Genomic DNA, 13,637 nt, shown 5'->3' with positions numbered 1-13,637 from the left:
CCAGCCCGGCATTCCTGGGATCGGGATCGGAGCCCGGGAATGGGATCGGGATCGGGAATGGGATCGGGATCGGAGCCCGGGATCGGGATCGGAGCCCGGGAATGGGATCGGGATCGGGAATGGGATCGGAGCCCGGGAATGGGATCGGAGCCCGGGAATGGGATCAGAGCTCGGGATCGGGATCGGAGCCCGGGAATCCTGGGATCGGGAATGGGATCAGAGCCCGGGAATGGGATCGGGATCGGAGCCCGGGAATGGGATCGGGATCGGGAATGGGATCGGGATCGGAGCCCAGGATCGGGATCGGAGCCCGGGAATGGGATCGGGATCGGGAATGGGATCGGAGCCCGGGAATGGGATCGGAGCCCGGGAATGGGATCAGAGCTCGGGATCGGGATCGGAGCCCGGGAATCCTGGGATCGGGAATGGGATCAGAGCCCGGGAATGGGATCGGGATCGGGAATGGGGATCGGAGCCCGGGAATGGGGTTGGAGCCCGGGTCGGGATCAGAATCCGGGAATGGGACTGGAGCCCGCGATCCGCACCCTGGGCACGGCCTGCGCTGCCCAGGAGCTCCCGGGAGGAGAGAGAGGAGCCCTGGCTGCAGCACTCCCAGAGCCCTTCCAGGGTGGAATTCCTGCTCTGCCACCTCCTCTCCTTCCCTTGCCAGCCTGGATTCAGTCCAGGATCCACCAGCTCCACCCGATCCTTCCACGCCTCCCCGCTCATCCCTCTTTTCTCGACAGCTGAGGGAGCCCCTGCATCCTGCTGGGAACGGGAGCCAGAATCCCGCTGGATTTGTGCCTTCCCTCCCGTGCCTGTGTCCCGGTGACCCACAGGGACCGGGGGCGCAGGGGGCAGTGGCTGTGTGGCCCACACAGATCCCAAAAGGACACTTTGGGATCAGGGAAGGTGCCAAAATCTGCAGGAAACCTCTTGCCAAGCGCTGGGAGCCAGACCCAGGGAAGTTCGGGAGTTACATAAATATTTTTCCTCCCCGGTTAAACACAGCCACTTTCTCCTTCCTCAGCACGGCGATAAAAGCCCATTTCAATAAACAGGGCTTCAAAGGGATGTTTGCATTTGGCTCCTCTTCCAGCCTTTTTCATTCACTGGAACAGCTCCTGGCTGCAGGAGAGACCCCCCGGCTCCCTCTGGAAACTTCTCCCAGATCCTGCCATTCCCAGACACGTTGTGATGTAAACGATAAAACAGCCATTGATAAAAAAGGAGGTGTCAGAATTCCTTGCTCCATGGGGTTTTTGATCCAATCCTTGGAGTCTCTGGCCCAGATCCCAGGATGGATCCCTGTCAGGGATCCCCCGCAGAGGTGATGAAATTCCAGCAGGAAATTGGTCATTTGAGGATAATAATTGGATTTTCATGAAGAGGACACTCACAAACTGCTGCAGATTTCTGAAAGTGGATTTCTTTCCAGCCAGCAGCTGCCAAATCATTCCCAAATTCCAGCTCCACGGAAGTTCTATGGCTCCATCTGGGGTCCCGTGGTCCTGGGGACCCTGATCTGCTGCAGGAGAGCTGGGGAAGTGCAGGACCTGAGGAAATTTTCACCTCATTGTGTGGCAGAGGTTGGGAAAGCTTCCCAACAAACATCCTGCAGGGCTGGGGCGGTTTGGAATGAAACCCCAAACCACTTTAATAAATCCAATGGGATTATTTCAATTAAAAAGTGATTACAGCAGCCCTTATTTTCTCATTAGGGCATTTAAGTAGCCCCTATTAAAAGATTAGAAGATACTGAGCCTTTGTAGGGCTCTCAAAAACACTGCTTGGAATATCCCTGATTAAAATTGTTGTGGTTTAAATACTTCTGCCTAAAGATTACATGGATAAAATTGGACATCCCAGTCCAGATTTGGGACAGCAGCTTTGAGAAGTCGAGACCTCTCCAGGGATCACCCATGGCCATGGAAGACCCACCTGGGTTTGTGGAAAATGTTTTTATTCCCCTGAAACAGAAGAAAAATCCCTTCAATATTCCCTGACCTGCTCATTCTTGTGTTCTCCAGCAAGCCCAGGCCAGGAGCTGCCAAGAGCAAATAATTCCCATTTCCATAGATCAGGAGATGAATCATGGCTGGTATTTTTAGCAGGTCATTAAGGGCTGGCAGGGATATTTGCAAACCGACTTGTGAGGGTTTGGATTGGTGTGAGCACAACCTCGGAGAGAAAACATCAACTGGGAGTCACAACAGAGGGGATGGTGGGACTGGGAATTGCATCTCCAGGTCTGAAAATGCCAGGGAGGGACGGGGTCTGTGGGAGCCTGGGCAGCACTCCACGGAAATGTGGGAGTACAAAAGATGGGATAAGGATTTGTCCCCAGCCCATGGATATTTACACACCCTGGGGAGGGGTGCTGCAGGCACTGGGAACAGCTGGGTAATGTGGGATAATGGAAAGGGATTTTTCCTGCTGTTTGTGAGCAGGGAAGTTCCTTGGCAGTTCAGAGGAGCATCTGGGCACCTCAGAGGAGCCGTGGAATGGGTTGGGAGGGACCTGAAATCCCATCCAGAACAACCCAGCCATGGCAGGGACAGCTCCCACTGCCCCAGGCTGCTCCAAACCCATCCAGCCTGGCCTTGGGCACTGCCAGGGATCCAGGGGCAGCCCCAGCTGCTCTGGGAATTCTATTCCAGGGCCTGCCCACCCTGCCAGGGATGATGGATTCCTTCCCAATCTCCCATCTCAATCTCTCCTCTTTAGTTCCAGACCATTCCCTCTTGTCCCATCTCCTTTTTCCCCTGTAGAATTCTCTCTCCTGGCACAGGGGAGGAGCTGCTCACCCATCAGTGGTGCAGAGACTCCCAGAATGAACATTTAATGAAGAAAAAATACTCCATGAATATTAATACTCATATTGAGTGGAGAATGAATATTCTCTTGTCTGTGCTATTGGGGGTACCACAGGCACCGTTCAGGGAGAAATGCAGGGAATAATCCCAGCTGGAAGGATCCCAGGGATCCCAGGGATCCCCTGGCCAGCGGGAGGGCAGCTCTCACCTCCCAACCACCCCGGGCAGCCCAGCTCTGGCACGGCCCAGGCTGCCAGGGCTGCACATTCCTTCCCAAATGTGGAGGGACTGCTTGGGAACGGGATAGCAGCGGGATCCTCAGCTGTGCTGCTGGCCTTTCCCTGGAAAACCCAAGGAACCCAAAGCATCAGCAGCACTTGTGTGGGGCAGCCCCTCCACTGGAACAGCCCCTCCATCTCAGCAGGGCCAGGGGCCAAAGGGGAGCTTTGGGATCCTCTTGGCACACAGTCCCTCACCTTTGGGAGAGTTTTGTACTTCTCATTTGGGATTTGATGGTGGAGCTGCTCCTGCTGTTGCTGTCCTGAGCCATCGTTAGGCAGCACAGCCCTTCTGTCCTCCATCATCATCCTCATCATCATCCATCATTACCCATCGTTATCAGTTACAGTCCATCATCATCATTATCCATCATCATCATTGTCCATCATCCATCATTATCCGTGATCCATCATCATCCATCGCTGTCCCTCACCCCTCCAGCCAGAGCCACCTGCTCCTGCAGTGCCAGCACGGGGAGGTGTCTCTGCCTGGGCCAGGGCCACCCGTGTCACCCCCAGGGCCACCCTGGCAGCAGGAAGGTGACCCTGGATCTGGGCTCTCCTCGGGAGCTGCTGTTGCTGGAGGGGAAAACCATCAGGAAAACGGGAACAGGCCCAGGGATCCTCACCTTGGAGGGAAGCAATGGATCACAGGGGACAGGAAAGCCCTGCCTGGCTGCCCATCCCCAGCTTCCAGCAGCTCCAAGGCACAGCTGGAAAAGGATCCTCACTCCCAGCCCGGGCTCAGCTCTGGCAGCAGCCCTGGAAGGGGAAATGCAGCTCCAGCTCCATCAGCTCCCACAGCACCTGTCAAATGAAGGGCTCTGCCTGGAGCCTCAAAGGCAGAAAGGCTCTGCAGCAGCCAGGGAAGGGAGCTCAGGGAACTGCAGGAGCTGGGATCGCACGAGAGGCACTTAATGTCTTCTCTGAGGGGGAAATTTGGTGCCACAGAGGAACACGGTGATAAAACGTGACTCAGGTGCCTGAATCCCTGAGAGGACACAGCTGGTGCCTCCTGATCTGCCACGAACAGAATTCCTTGCCAGGGTAACAGAGCTCATTCCTCACCAGGGAATGAACCAGCTCCAGCCCCCTGCACAAAATCAGGGAATGGTGGGATCAGCTCTTGGCTCTCCACACATCCCCTCAGAGCCCAGCACTTTCTTTGGAATTTCTTTGAGGAATGGATTGAATATGGAGTAAATTGAGTTGAACCTTTGCTGTAAATGCAGGCATTTGTTTCTTGGAGTCTCAGGGGAGCTTCCATTGATTATCCTGAGCCCTGTGGCCAGGCTGGAAAGGAATTTGTATCTGAGGGAAAAGGAGCAAGTCACAGACAGATGCAAGGTGGGTTTCTGATACAACAGGAGAAAGGAACTGAATTTAGGATTTGGGATCAGAAGTGAGCCGAGTTTGGCCAGCTGGAAAATGTCTCTGAACATTTCAGGCCCTCTGGGCAGGCTGGGACAGGGCCAGGCTGTTCCTGTGGGATGGCAGTGCCCAGCCTGGGCTCAATCCACTGCTGCTCACCATCCTCCCACCCCAAACCCAGCCCAGCTGCTCCTGCCAGCTCCCCTCCAGCCCAGCCCAGAGCCTGGGGCAGCAAAACTCCTCTTCTAGATTCCTCTTTTCTCCTGAGCAGCGCTGAGGCGGAGCCAAACCCCACAAATGCTCTCTGGTCCTTCACCTTCTGCTTTGCTCCATCGGGGGCTGGAGGGGAAGGAGGGCTCTGCTGGCACCAGCATGGGGGGAAGGAGAAGGCCTGGAACTCCTGGCAAGATCTCCCAGAGAATCCACGCTGGATGCAGGCAGCACTTCTGGGAATGCAGAGCTGTGGCTGCTGGCAAAGGCACGGCTCCAGCTGAAGCTCCTGGGCATTGCTGCCTGTGCCTCACGTGAGATTTGGTGTTAGGAACCAAAGTGAGTCCAGAAGAAACCTTTGGAAAAGGCAACAGCATGGACAAACACCTGGAAAAGGAGGAGAGCAGCACAGTTGTCCAAGTTCAGACATTTCTGGGAGGAAGGCAGGGAGCAGAGGCTGGGGGAGCTGGGGCTGCCCCTGGATCCCTGGCAGTGCCCAAGGCCACTGGACACTGGGGCTGGAGCAGCCTGGGACAGTGGGAGGTGTCCCTGCCATGGCAGGGCTGGGATGGCTGGGATTTAAGGTCCCTGGCTATTCCTGTCAGGGAAGGGAAGGGAAGGCGAGGGGAGCTCTCCCCCAGCACAGGCAGCGCAGAGCTCCCGGGGCAGGACACGCCCCGAGGGAAACACACCCTGAACCTGAGGAGAGCACAGCACATCCCAAAAGCAACCACAGAAACCCAAGGTCAACGAGCCAAATATCTGGGAACAAGCAGGAGCAGCTCCATGTGACAACCTGGGGCACTTCCCTCTTCAGCCAGGTGTTTGTTGTGCAATCTCAAATGGTGGCGTCCCGAGATTTTGAATACAAACTTCCCACTTTCTGATCCAAGATGCTGCAGAAATGAGTTGAGAGCTCTTTGCTTGCATGAAATCCCTCCCCAAAAGCAGCCCAGGGCTTTGACACGGAGCCTGGGAACGGAGCACACGGCTTGTGGCTGGAATGGCTCTGTTTCTGCTCTTCCCTGCGTGTCCAAGAGAGAGAATTCCTTTTACGTTCATCTGTCCTCATGGAAGCCTGGAAGAGGAAAAGAGATAAATGAATATAAATGATTAATATCATCTAAATATAATCCCTTCATTCTCAGAGCCTTTGTGACACGCTCCCTCGGGGAATATTCCCAACTGAAATGGAATTCTGCTCCACTCCTCACACATCTCCCATTGCTCTTGTGAAACACACGAGGCATTCAAAGTCAGGAGGAACAACCTTGGTGTCCTGGGGAGAACCCAACAGGCAGACAGGGAAATACTGGGAAAACCCAGCCTAAGGGTTCAACTTTCCTTCCCAAGCCCTGCAGCTGCTCTGGATCAAGATCCATCAGGGTGGGATGTGTGTGAAAATGGGGTTTGCAAGAGAAGGAGAAGGAGTTTTCAGTGGTGCTTAAAGGGTTAGAAATGATGGCTGAAAACTGGGGAGGAAACACCTTCCAGTTCCTGCCCTGCTCAGCATTGCAGGAGCCAGCTGGTGGAACACTGTGGGACAGGCTGGGATTGTTGGGCTGTGTGTGCAGGGCCAGCAGCTGGACTGGATGATCCCTGTGGATATTCCATGATTCTGTCAGGAATCTGCCAGGGTGGGAGCCACGGCTCCTACTCCATTCCCCAACATCCTTTAGCAAGACAGGAGAGAATCAATATTTCCCTACTGATTAGATGGTAAAAGGGAGATGATAAAAGGGAAGAATAAAAATTGCATTTGTCAGTCAGCTACTGCACACAGCAGCAGATAAAATAATTACAGAGCACTTCTGGGGCTCAGGCTCGTTCCAGTGATTCATGGGGATGCTGGGAAGCTGTGCTGGGACTGAAAGGGCATCTGGAGTTTGTGCCTTGGAGTCCACTCAATCCATCACTGGGTGGGCTGGGAGCTGGGATTGCCAGCCCTGCTCGGCCCTGCAGCAGCAGCACCCCCACATTCCCGTGCCCATGGCCAGTGGGACAGCGAGGGCACTGCCAAAGCTCCCAAAGTGGCCCCGGGCTGGGAACTGGGAGCTGGGCACTCCTGCATGCCCAGGGCCTCTCCCGCTGACACCGAGGAGCGCGGGGACAGAACTTTCCTGTAAATGAAAGCCGCGGTTTCTAAGAACTCTTCTGACTAATGTGGCTCAGCCTTGGCTGGAGAACACAAACCCTTCATCAAACACAGTGAGAAATGCCAGAGAAAGCTCAAATCCAGGGAATGTGAGGCTGGGAGGGAGCAGGCTGACCCCAGCACTCGGAACGCTGGGGCCGGGAGCCAGGCCCTGCCTCGGGCTTAGCTGGGCTGGATTCAAGGCTTAGTGCTGCTCCTGTTTCCCAGGGACAAAGGGATCCTGGGCCAGCACGAGGGATCTGGGCCTCAACATGGAAAAGGAATTCCTCTCAATCTGAATCCAATCTGCAACATCCAATCCAAGGAAAACCACACCCTTTGGGCTTCCAGGAGTTGGGAGATGGGAAATACAACCCAGATCTGGGAGCAGCCCAGAGCAGGGGCAGAGGGGTGAGTCCAGGGAAGTCATGAACCAGGAGATATTGAAAGATGCCAAAGGAATCTCTCCAGCTCAGAGAGATGGAATCAGGGAATGTTCCAAGCTGGACCCCACAGGAATCATCCAGTCCAAGCTCTGGCCCTGCACAGACACCCCAAGGATGCCCCCCTGTGCCTGAGCATTGTCCAAGCAGTGCCTGGGCTCGGGCAGCTCTGGGAATGTGAGAGAAACTCGGGATAATCAGGGTATGAGCAGCTGCCTTCTCCCACAAGCTCCCTAAAAAGAGCCCAGGAGCTGGCAGCTCCCAGCCCAGAGCCAGCCTCAGGCTGATATTCCATGTCAAGAAAATCCCACAACAACTCATTGAGAGTTTCCCTCTGGCAGAGCTCTCAGTGCTTTCCCCAAATGAATGGGATAAGGGAAATGCAGGGCAGCAGGAGGCTGAGGAAGCCCAGCAGCTTTTCCTATCATGGGAGACCTTCCTGTGACACAAACCAGACCCTGCTGCTCCCCACGGACCAAGCAGCAGCTCCAGGGCACAGCACGGGCCGGGCTTGCTGGAAAATCATCTGGACCTGAGAGAATCCCCATGGGTGGGCTCTGTGAGCTGAGCTGGTGGAACCAGGAGCCCACCCTCGGGAGGGACAAGGGAAAAAGGGGGAATGACTCCCAGTGCCAGAGGGCAGGGCTGGATGGGATCTTGGGATTGCAGGAATTGTTCCCTGGCAGGGTGGGCAGGCCCTGGAATAGAATTCCCAGAGCAGCTGGGGCTGTCCCTGGATCCCTGGCAGTGCCCAAGGCCAGGCTGGATGGGTTTGGAGCAGCCTGGGACAGTGGGAGCTGTCCCTGCCATGGCTGGGATGGGAATGGGGGGGAGTTGAGGTTTCTCCCGACCCAAACCAGTCTGGGATTCTCTGGAATGAGGAGGTTTGGGTGGGAACACCCCCACTCTGGTTCTGTCAGGATTTAATCCCTCGCTGCAATGAAGGTTATTGTGCCTGTGGCCAATACAGAATTGTCCTTCCTCTCTCCATCACCCCTCTCCCCTCAGCTCCATCCCCCCCCTCTCCCCTCAGCTGCGTCCCCCCTCTCCCCTCAGCTCCATCTCCCCCCTCTCCCCTCAGCTCCATCTCCCCCCTCTCCCCTCAGCTCCATCTCCCCCTCTCCCCTCAGCTCCAGCCCTCCTGCCTTCCCCCAGGAAAATTCCCACAGCTCCAGGGTCTCTCCATCCCGTGATTTTGAACACAAGGAGCATGTGCACATGGGAATATATGCAAGGAAAGGAAAAGAGTGTTTTAATTAAAATTATTCCAATCATTCCCACAGCACATCATTTTTTCAAATGACAAAGATTCATCTTTAGAAAGTTGTTATTTGCCAGGTGTTGGATTTCACTTCATTTTCAATGCTTCATAAAGAATCAAGAGAAGAAAAAAGCTCTTCAGGAAATTTCCAACTTAATTAAAATAAATCTGATCTCAATCAAGTTTTTGAGCTGAGCTGATGGGTGAGAAGAGAATGACCTGAGAGCAGCAGCACAAACCAGCCCTTGTGCCCCAAACCTGCAGCAGCAGGAGAAACACTGAGCTCTGCTGGCAAAGCAAAGGTAAAGCAAGAGAGGTTTGGTTTTCCGTGTCCTTGTCCACAGCCATGTCCAGTTCCAAGTTCCTTTTTGACCCCCAAGGTTTATTTAAACTGCAGGAAGAAAAGGGAGGGATCATTGTGCTCTGCCCCTCTATCAGCCACACATTTTTATTTTCCTTCCCATATATAAAAGTCACATTTTAGCATTAGATTTTGTTTTCATGCTGGCAAAGAGAAATATGTGGAGTTACTGATGATAATTTTCCCTCTCATAAGAAAACCCCAACATTCCCCCCAATAAAAAACAACCACACACAAAAAGAGAAAATACAGGAACAAACCTTTCCTACCCTCTCTGAAACTCCTCCCTGACAAACCTGAAACTCACCCTGAGCCCTGAGTGAGTCTCCCTCAGCCTGACCTGAGCAGGGAAATTCCCATCACTGCAACCCCTGGGACATCCCAGCTCCTCCTGAATCCATGGGGAACTGTGCCTGGGACATCCCAACTGCTCCTGAATCCATGGGAACTGTGCCTGGGACATCCCAACTGCTCCTGAATCCATGGGGAACTATGCCTGGGACATCCCAGCTCCTCCTGAATCCATGGGGAACTGTGCCTGGGACATCCCAACTGCTCCTCAATCCATGGGGAACTGCCTGGGACATCCCAACTGCTCCTCAATCCATGGGAACTGTGCCTGGGACATCCCAACTGCTCCTCCTGAATCCATGGGAACTGTGCCTGGGACATCCCAACTGCTCCTGAATCCATGGGAACTGTGCCTGGGACATCCCAACTGCTCCTCAATCCATGGGGAACTGCCTGGGACATCCCAACTGCTCCTCAATCCATGGGAACTGTGCCTGGGACATCCCAGCTCCTCCTGAATCCATGGGGAACTGTGCCTGGGCAGAGGGAAACTCTAAATCCACAGCCCAGGGTCCATCTGGGAGGAGCTGAAGGTTGGTTGGGGATTATTTCTGGAGGGGAACTCCTCACTCACCGCAGCCTCCAGGGCCTGGTCCAGGTCTTTGATCAAATCCTCCTCATCCTCCAGCCCCACTGAGAGGCGGATCAAGGTGTCAGTGATTCCCAGAGCTTTCCTTTCCTCCTCAGGCACTGAGGCGTGGGTCATGGTGGCCCTGCAGGGACAAAAACCATCATTTGTCTCAAGAATTTGGGAGTTTTATTGGCAGAAGCAGCCAGGCTGGTTCCCTGCCAGCACCCCTGCAATGGCAGCAGGATCTGACACCTCCTCTGTGCCACTCCTGTGACCCCACAGGTGCAAAGAGCTCCTGGCAGCACGTCCTGGAAATGATGGGAATGATCACAAGGCAGGGAACTGCATCTCCAGGGCACAAATGATTAATGAGAACTGGATACAGAAACATCTGGACCTGAGGAAGGAGAAAATCCTATTCCTCTTCCTTGCTGAGCTGTTTTTTATTCTACAGGAGCGCTGTAAGCTCTGCATGTGGGCAATGTGCAAGCTGCAGTATAAAATCTCCTGGTTTCCCTTCTGGTTTCTCAGATCCCTCCTCAAGCTGTCCCAATGACTCTGCAGGGTTTATTCTCTCCAGCTACAGAGGACACAGCAAGAAGGCATTTCCCCAAGTGCTCAGTCACTGGCACCAGCTCCTTTCAGCTGCTGCAGGGGTTCAGGATTTGCTGTTACCCTGAAGTCAGTAAGTGAAATGATTCAGCATTTCCATACACTCACTCATTTCCATGCACCTTTTCAAAAAGCAAATTGGCTTTGAGGAAAACCATGCAATCCCATGAAAATCCTGTTTTGAGCAGTTCAAAAGGCCCCCAGGAGGCCCTGCCAGGGAGCCAGAGGCAGCTGGGTGCACACAGTGACCGTGCCCTCTGTGGGAGCAGAGAGCAGGGCATTCCTCAATCCCAGCTGCTCCTGATCCCAGCACTCAGCAGCTCCTGGGATTGTCTTCATGGACACCAAGTGTGCTCAGCCCTGCAGGCACAATTCCTCTGTCTCTGCACTCCCACACAATTCCCTCCCTCTGGAACCCCCCGGCTTTGTGCTGCACAACAGCCCCGAGTTTCACTGCAGCCAAAACAGCTTTGGGGGCTGGAAAACCGTGGGGATGTTGTGGTGCTCTGCAGCTTTTGAGGCTCTGAGGATGGAAGGATGAACTCACGGATGCTCTGCCAGGCTCTCGTAGCTACCCAGACTAAAAGCCAGGGTAAACACCTGTGGGAGAAAGGGAAGGAGCTCATGGATTCACTGAAAGAGAGCTGATGGAATCAGGGAATATCCTGAGTTGCCCACAGGGATCATTGATCCAGCCCCTGGCCCTGCACAGACACCCCAACAATCCCACCCTGAGCATCCCTGGCAGCGCTGTCCAAACCCTCCTGGAGCTCCGGCAGCCCCGGGGCTGGGACCTCTTCAAGGACTTTGAGGGAAAAGGAAAGTTGAGGGACTCCTTTTCCCCAAGCTTTTCTATAATAACTTTTATATTCTAAAGTGTAATAGGTGTAATTAGGGAATAAAGTTCACATCTGGCAGGTAAGAGCCAAGACTGAAAACAGACTCATCCTGCCCCTGGGTCCCTGGGAGGGTTCTTGGATGGACCCAAGCAGGCACTCGCAGAGCCAGGGGCTCCCTCTCTGCCCCACGAGTCAGGGCTTTCCTCAGTGGCTCTCCCTCCCTCCTGAGGGCCCTTTGCAACAGCCCAGCAGAGCTGCCCAGGCTGCAGAAATCCCTTTGTCAGCAGCAGCTCCTGGGCTCAGCTGGCCATCCTCACCCTGGGAGCAAACAAACACTTCCAAGGGGCTGAGGTGTCCCTTTGTTCCCTCTCATTAACCCCCATGGACAAATTATCCATGGTTTGAGTGGGGCATACACACAGCACTTGGCAGGAAAAGCCACTTCCAGCCTCCCCTCAGCAGGGCATGTTCAGCTCCCTCTGAGGGTGATTTTATTCCTTTACCTTCAGGTTCTTGAGGAAGGCAACAGCATTTTCTTTTTCCCCTTTGATGTAGAAGCTGACCATGCCAGAAACACCAGTGCACTGCTTCAGCACCACAGAGTACTGGGGGTGGGAAGACAACCCTGGAATGGGGAGAGTTGGGAGAATTCCCAGTGAATTCCAGTCCAGAGCTGGGCACCCAGCCCCAGGAACGGGGCACCACAGATCCGACATCCCTGCCCTGGGATGCTCCCAGATCCCTGCCCTGGGATGCTCCCAGATCCCTGCCCTGGGATGCTCCCAGATCCCTGCCCACTCACCTGGGTAAATGACCTTCTCCACCCTGGGATGGGTTTCCAGGAACTTGGCCACAGCCAGGCCGTTGTGGAAGTGCAGCTTCATCCGGATGTGCAGAGTCTTGAGCCCCCGGTTACACATGTAACAGTCAAAGGGAGAGGGAACAGCTCCCAGGCCTGTGGGAACAGGAACAGAATTCCACAGCAATGTTGGTGTTTTGCATTCAGCAAAGCCAAACACACCCTCATCTCCAGCATTCCTGAGCTTAGAACAAGTGGGAAGACACCCGAGGCAATCTCTGTTCCTCATCTCCCACATTGGGGAGACAATTAATGAGGCCAATTAACGAGCTCAGGCCTCAAGGATTACATTTATTTGGCACAATGACATTCCCTGCTGAGGGCACAGCCCTGGAGAGGAATTTATTCCTGACAAGAGGGAGGAAAATTCCTGGAATCAACAGAGATCAGAAAATCCTGCATTAGGCACACCCTGATGGGTGAGTGAGTTTCAAACCCCCCAAACTGCAGCTGGGCACCTCAAGGGTTTCAGGATAGACCTCAGTGCTCCCCTGAAGTGCCTGGGAAGTGGAGACCAATGTCTCTCCTTTCATTGGAGTTTTTATTGGAGGATTTTTAATTGCACTTTACTCAGTTCTGCCCATTCAAGTCACATTCCCAGGCAGATTTCCCACTTGTGTGCATGCACACCCTCCCCAGCAGGAGCTGTGGATGTGAACAGGATTCCTGTCAGGAATTCCTTGTCTGGACTTACGGATCTGCAGGAATTTGAGCCTCTCATAGAGATCATCCCGGTTTACAGAGACCAGGCCCAAGAGAACATCGCTGTGCCCTACAAATGACAGGGGACAAGAATGGGATCAGCCACTCCAGCTGCTCCAGGCTCCTGCCACAAACCCCCAGGGACACCTCCCACCAGCCCAGGCTGCTCCAAGCCCTGCCCAGCCTGGCCTTGGACATTCCAGGCATCCAGGGGCAGCCACAGCTGCTCTGGGCACCTGTGCCAGGGTCTGCCCACCCTCCTGGCCAGGAATTCCTTCCCAATCTCCCATCTAACCCTGCCCTAAGGATGTGCTCAACTCTCAGACTCACCATTCATGTACTTGGTTGCAGAAGACATACAAATATCAGCCCCCAGGGACAAAGGACGCTGAGAGAAAAGGAAAATAACATCTGAACTCAAGTTTGGGTGCACTCAGGTTCATTCCCAGCCATTCAAAGGGCTGGGAGCTTACACAGGAAAAATAAGTGTTGGAACAAACACAGAAACCTGAGGATGACAAGAGAACATGTGCTAAAAGCAGCAGCACAGGGAGGCACCCTGAATTCAAGGTAAGCACAGGAAAATGGGATTTAAAAGCACTGCTCCAGCTCCCACAGGCTCCAGGGAGAGAAGAGAGTGAGCACATCCACAGACAGTGCACAGCTGGGAAAAACCAGTTCTATTGCTCAGCTGAGGCAGGGACAAATCATGGCATTCACCCAGAAAGTGCATTTCCATGGGAAATGAAGGACTCTACTGCAAAGCAAAAGAACTGCTTTGTTTTCCAGGTGTTGGAGAGCCTGCCCTGCAGGAGCTGAGGACAGGAGG

At 54.1% G+C, this 13,637-nt stretch overlaps 1 protein-coding gene across 1 annotated transcript in view; it reads right to left on the bottom strand.

Moving 5' to 3' along the window:
* Window positions 1-9,519: 9,519 nt before the first annotated feature.
* LOC131580855 (cystathionine gamma-lyase-like) overlaps window positions 9,520-13,637 on the bottom strand; it is a 34,937-nt gene continuing 30,819 nt past the window's right edge. The window contains exons 6-12 of the mRNA XM_058842549.1: window positions 13,139-13,196; window positions 12,801-12,878; window positions 12,050-12,202; window positions 11,751-11,872; window positions 10,956-11,008; window positions 9,697-9,938; window positions 9,520-9,614 (exon numbers count right to left, since the gene is read on the bottom strand). Coding sequence (XP_058698532.1) covers window positions 9,719-9,938; window positions 10,956-11,008; window positions 11,751-11,872; window positions 12,050-12,202; window positions 12,801-12,878; window positions 13,139-13,196 — 684 coding nt within the window. The 3' untranslated portion in view covers window positions 9,520-9,614; window positions 9,697-9,718. The remainder of the gene's footprint in view (window positions 9,615-9,696; window positions 9,939-10,955; window positions 11,009-11,750; window positions 11,873-12,049; window positions 12,203-12,800; window positions 12,879-13,138; window positions 13,197-13,637) is intronic.

This window comes from Poecile atricapillus, chromosome 7 (genome assembly GCF_030490865.1).
Source record: "Poecile atricapillus isolate bPoeAtr1 chromosome 7, bPoeAtr1.hap1, whole genome shotgun sequence".
NCBI classification, from domain to species: Eukaryota; Metazoa; Chordata; class Aves; order Passeriformes; family Paridae; genus Poecile; species Poecile atricapillus.
This window is presented reverse-complemented; position numbering and strand designations above follow the sequence as displayed.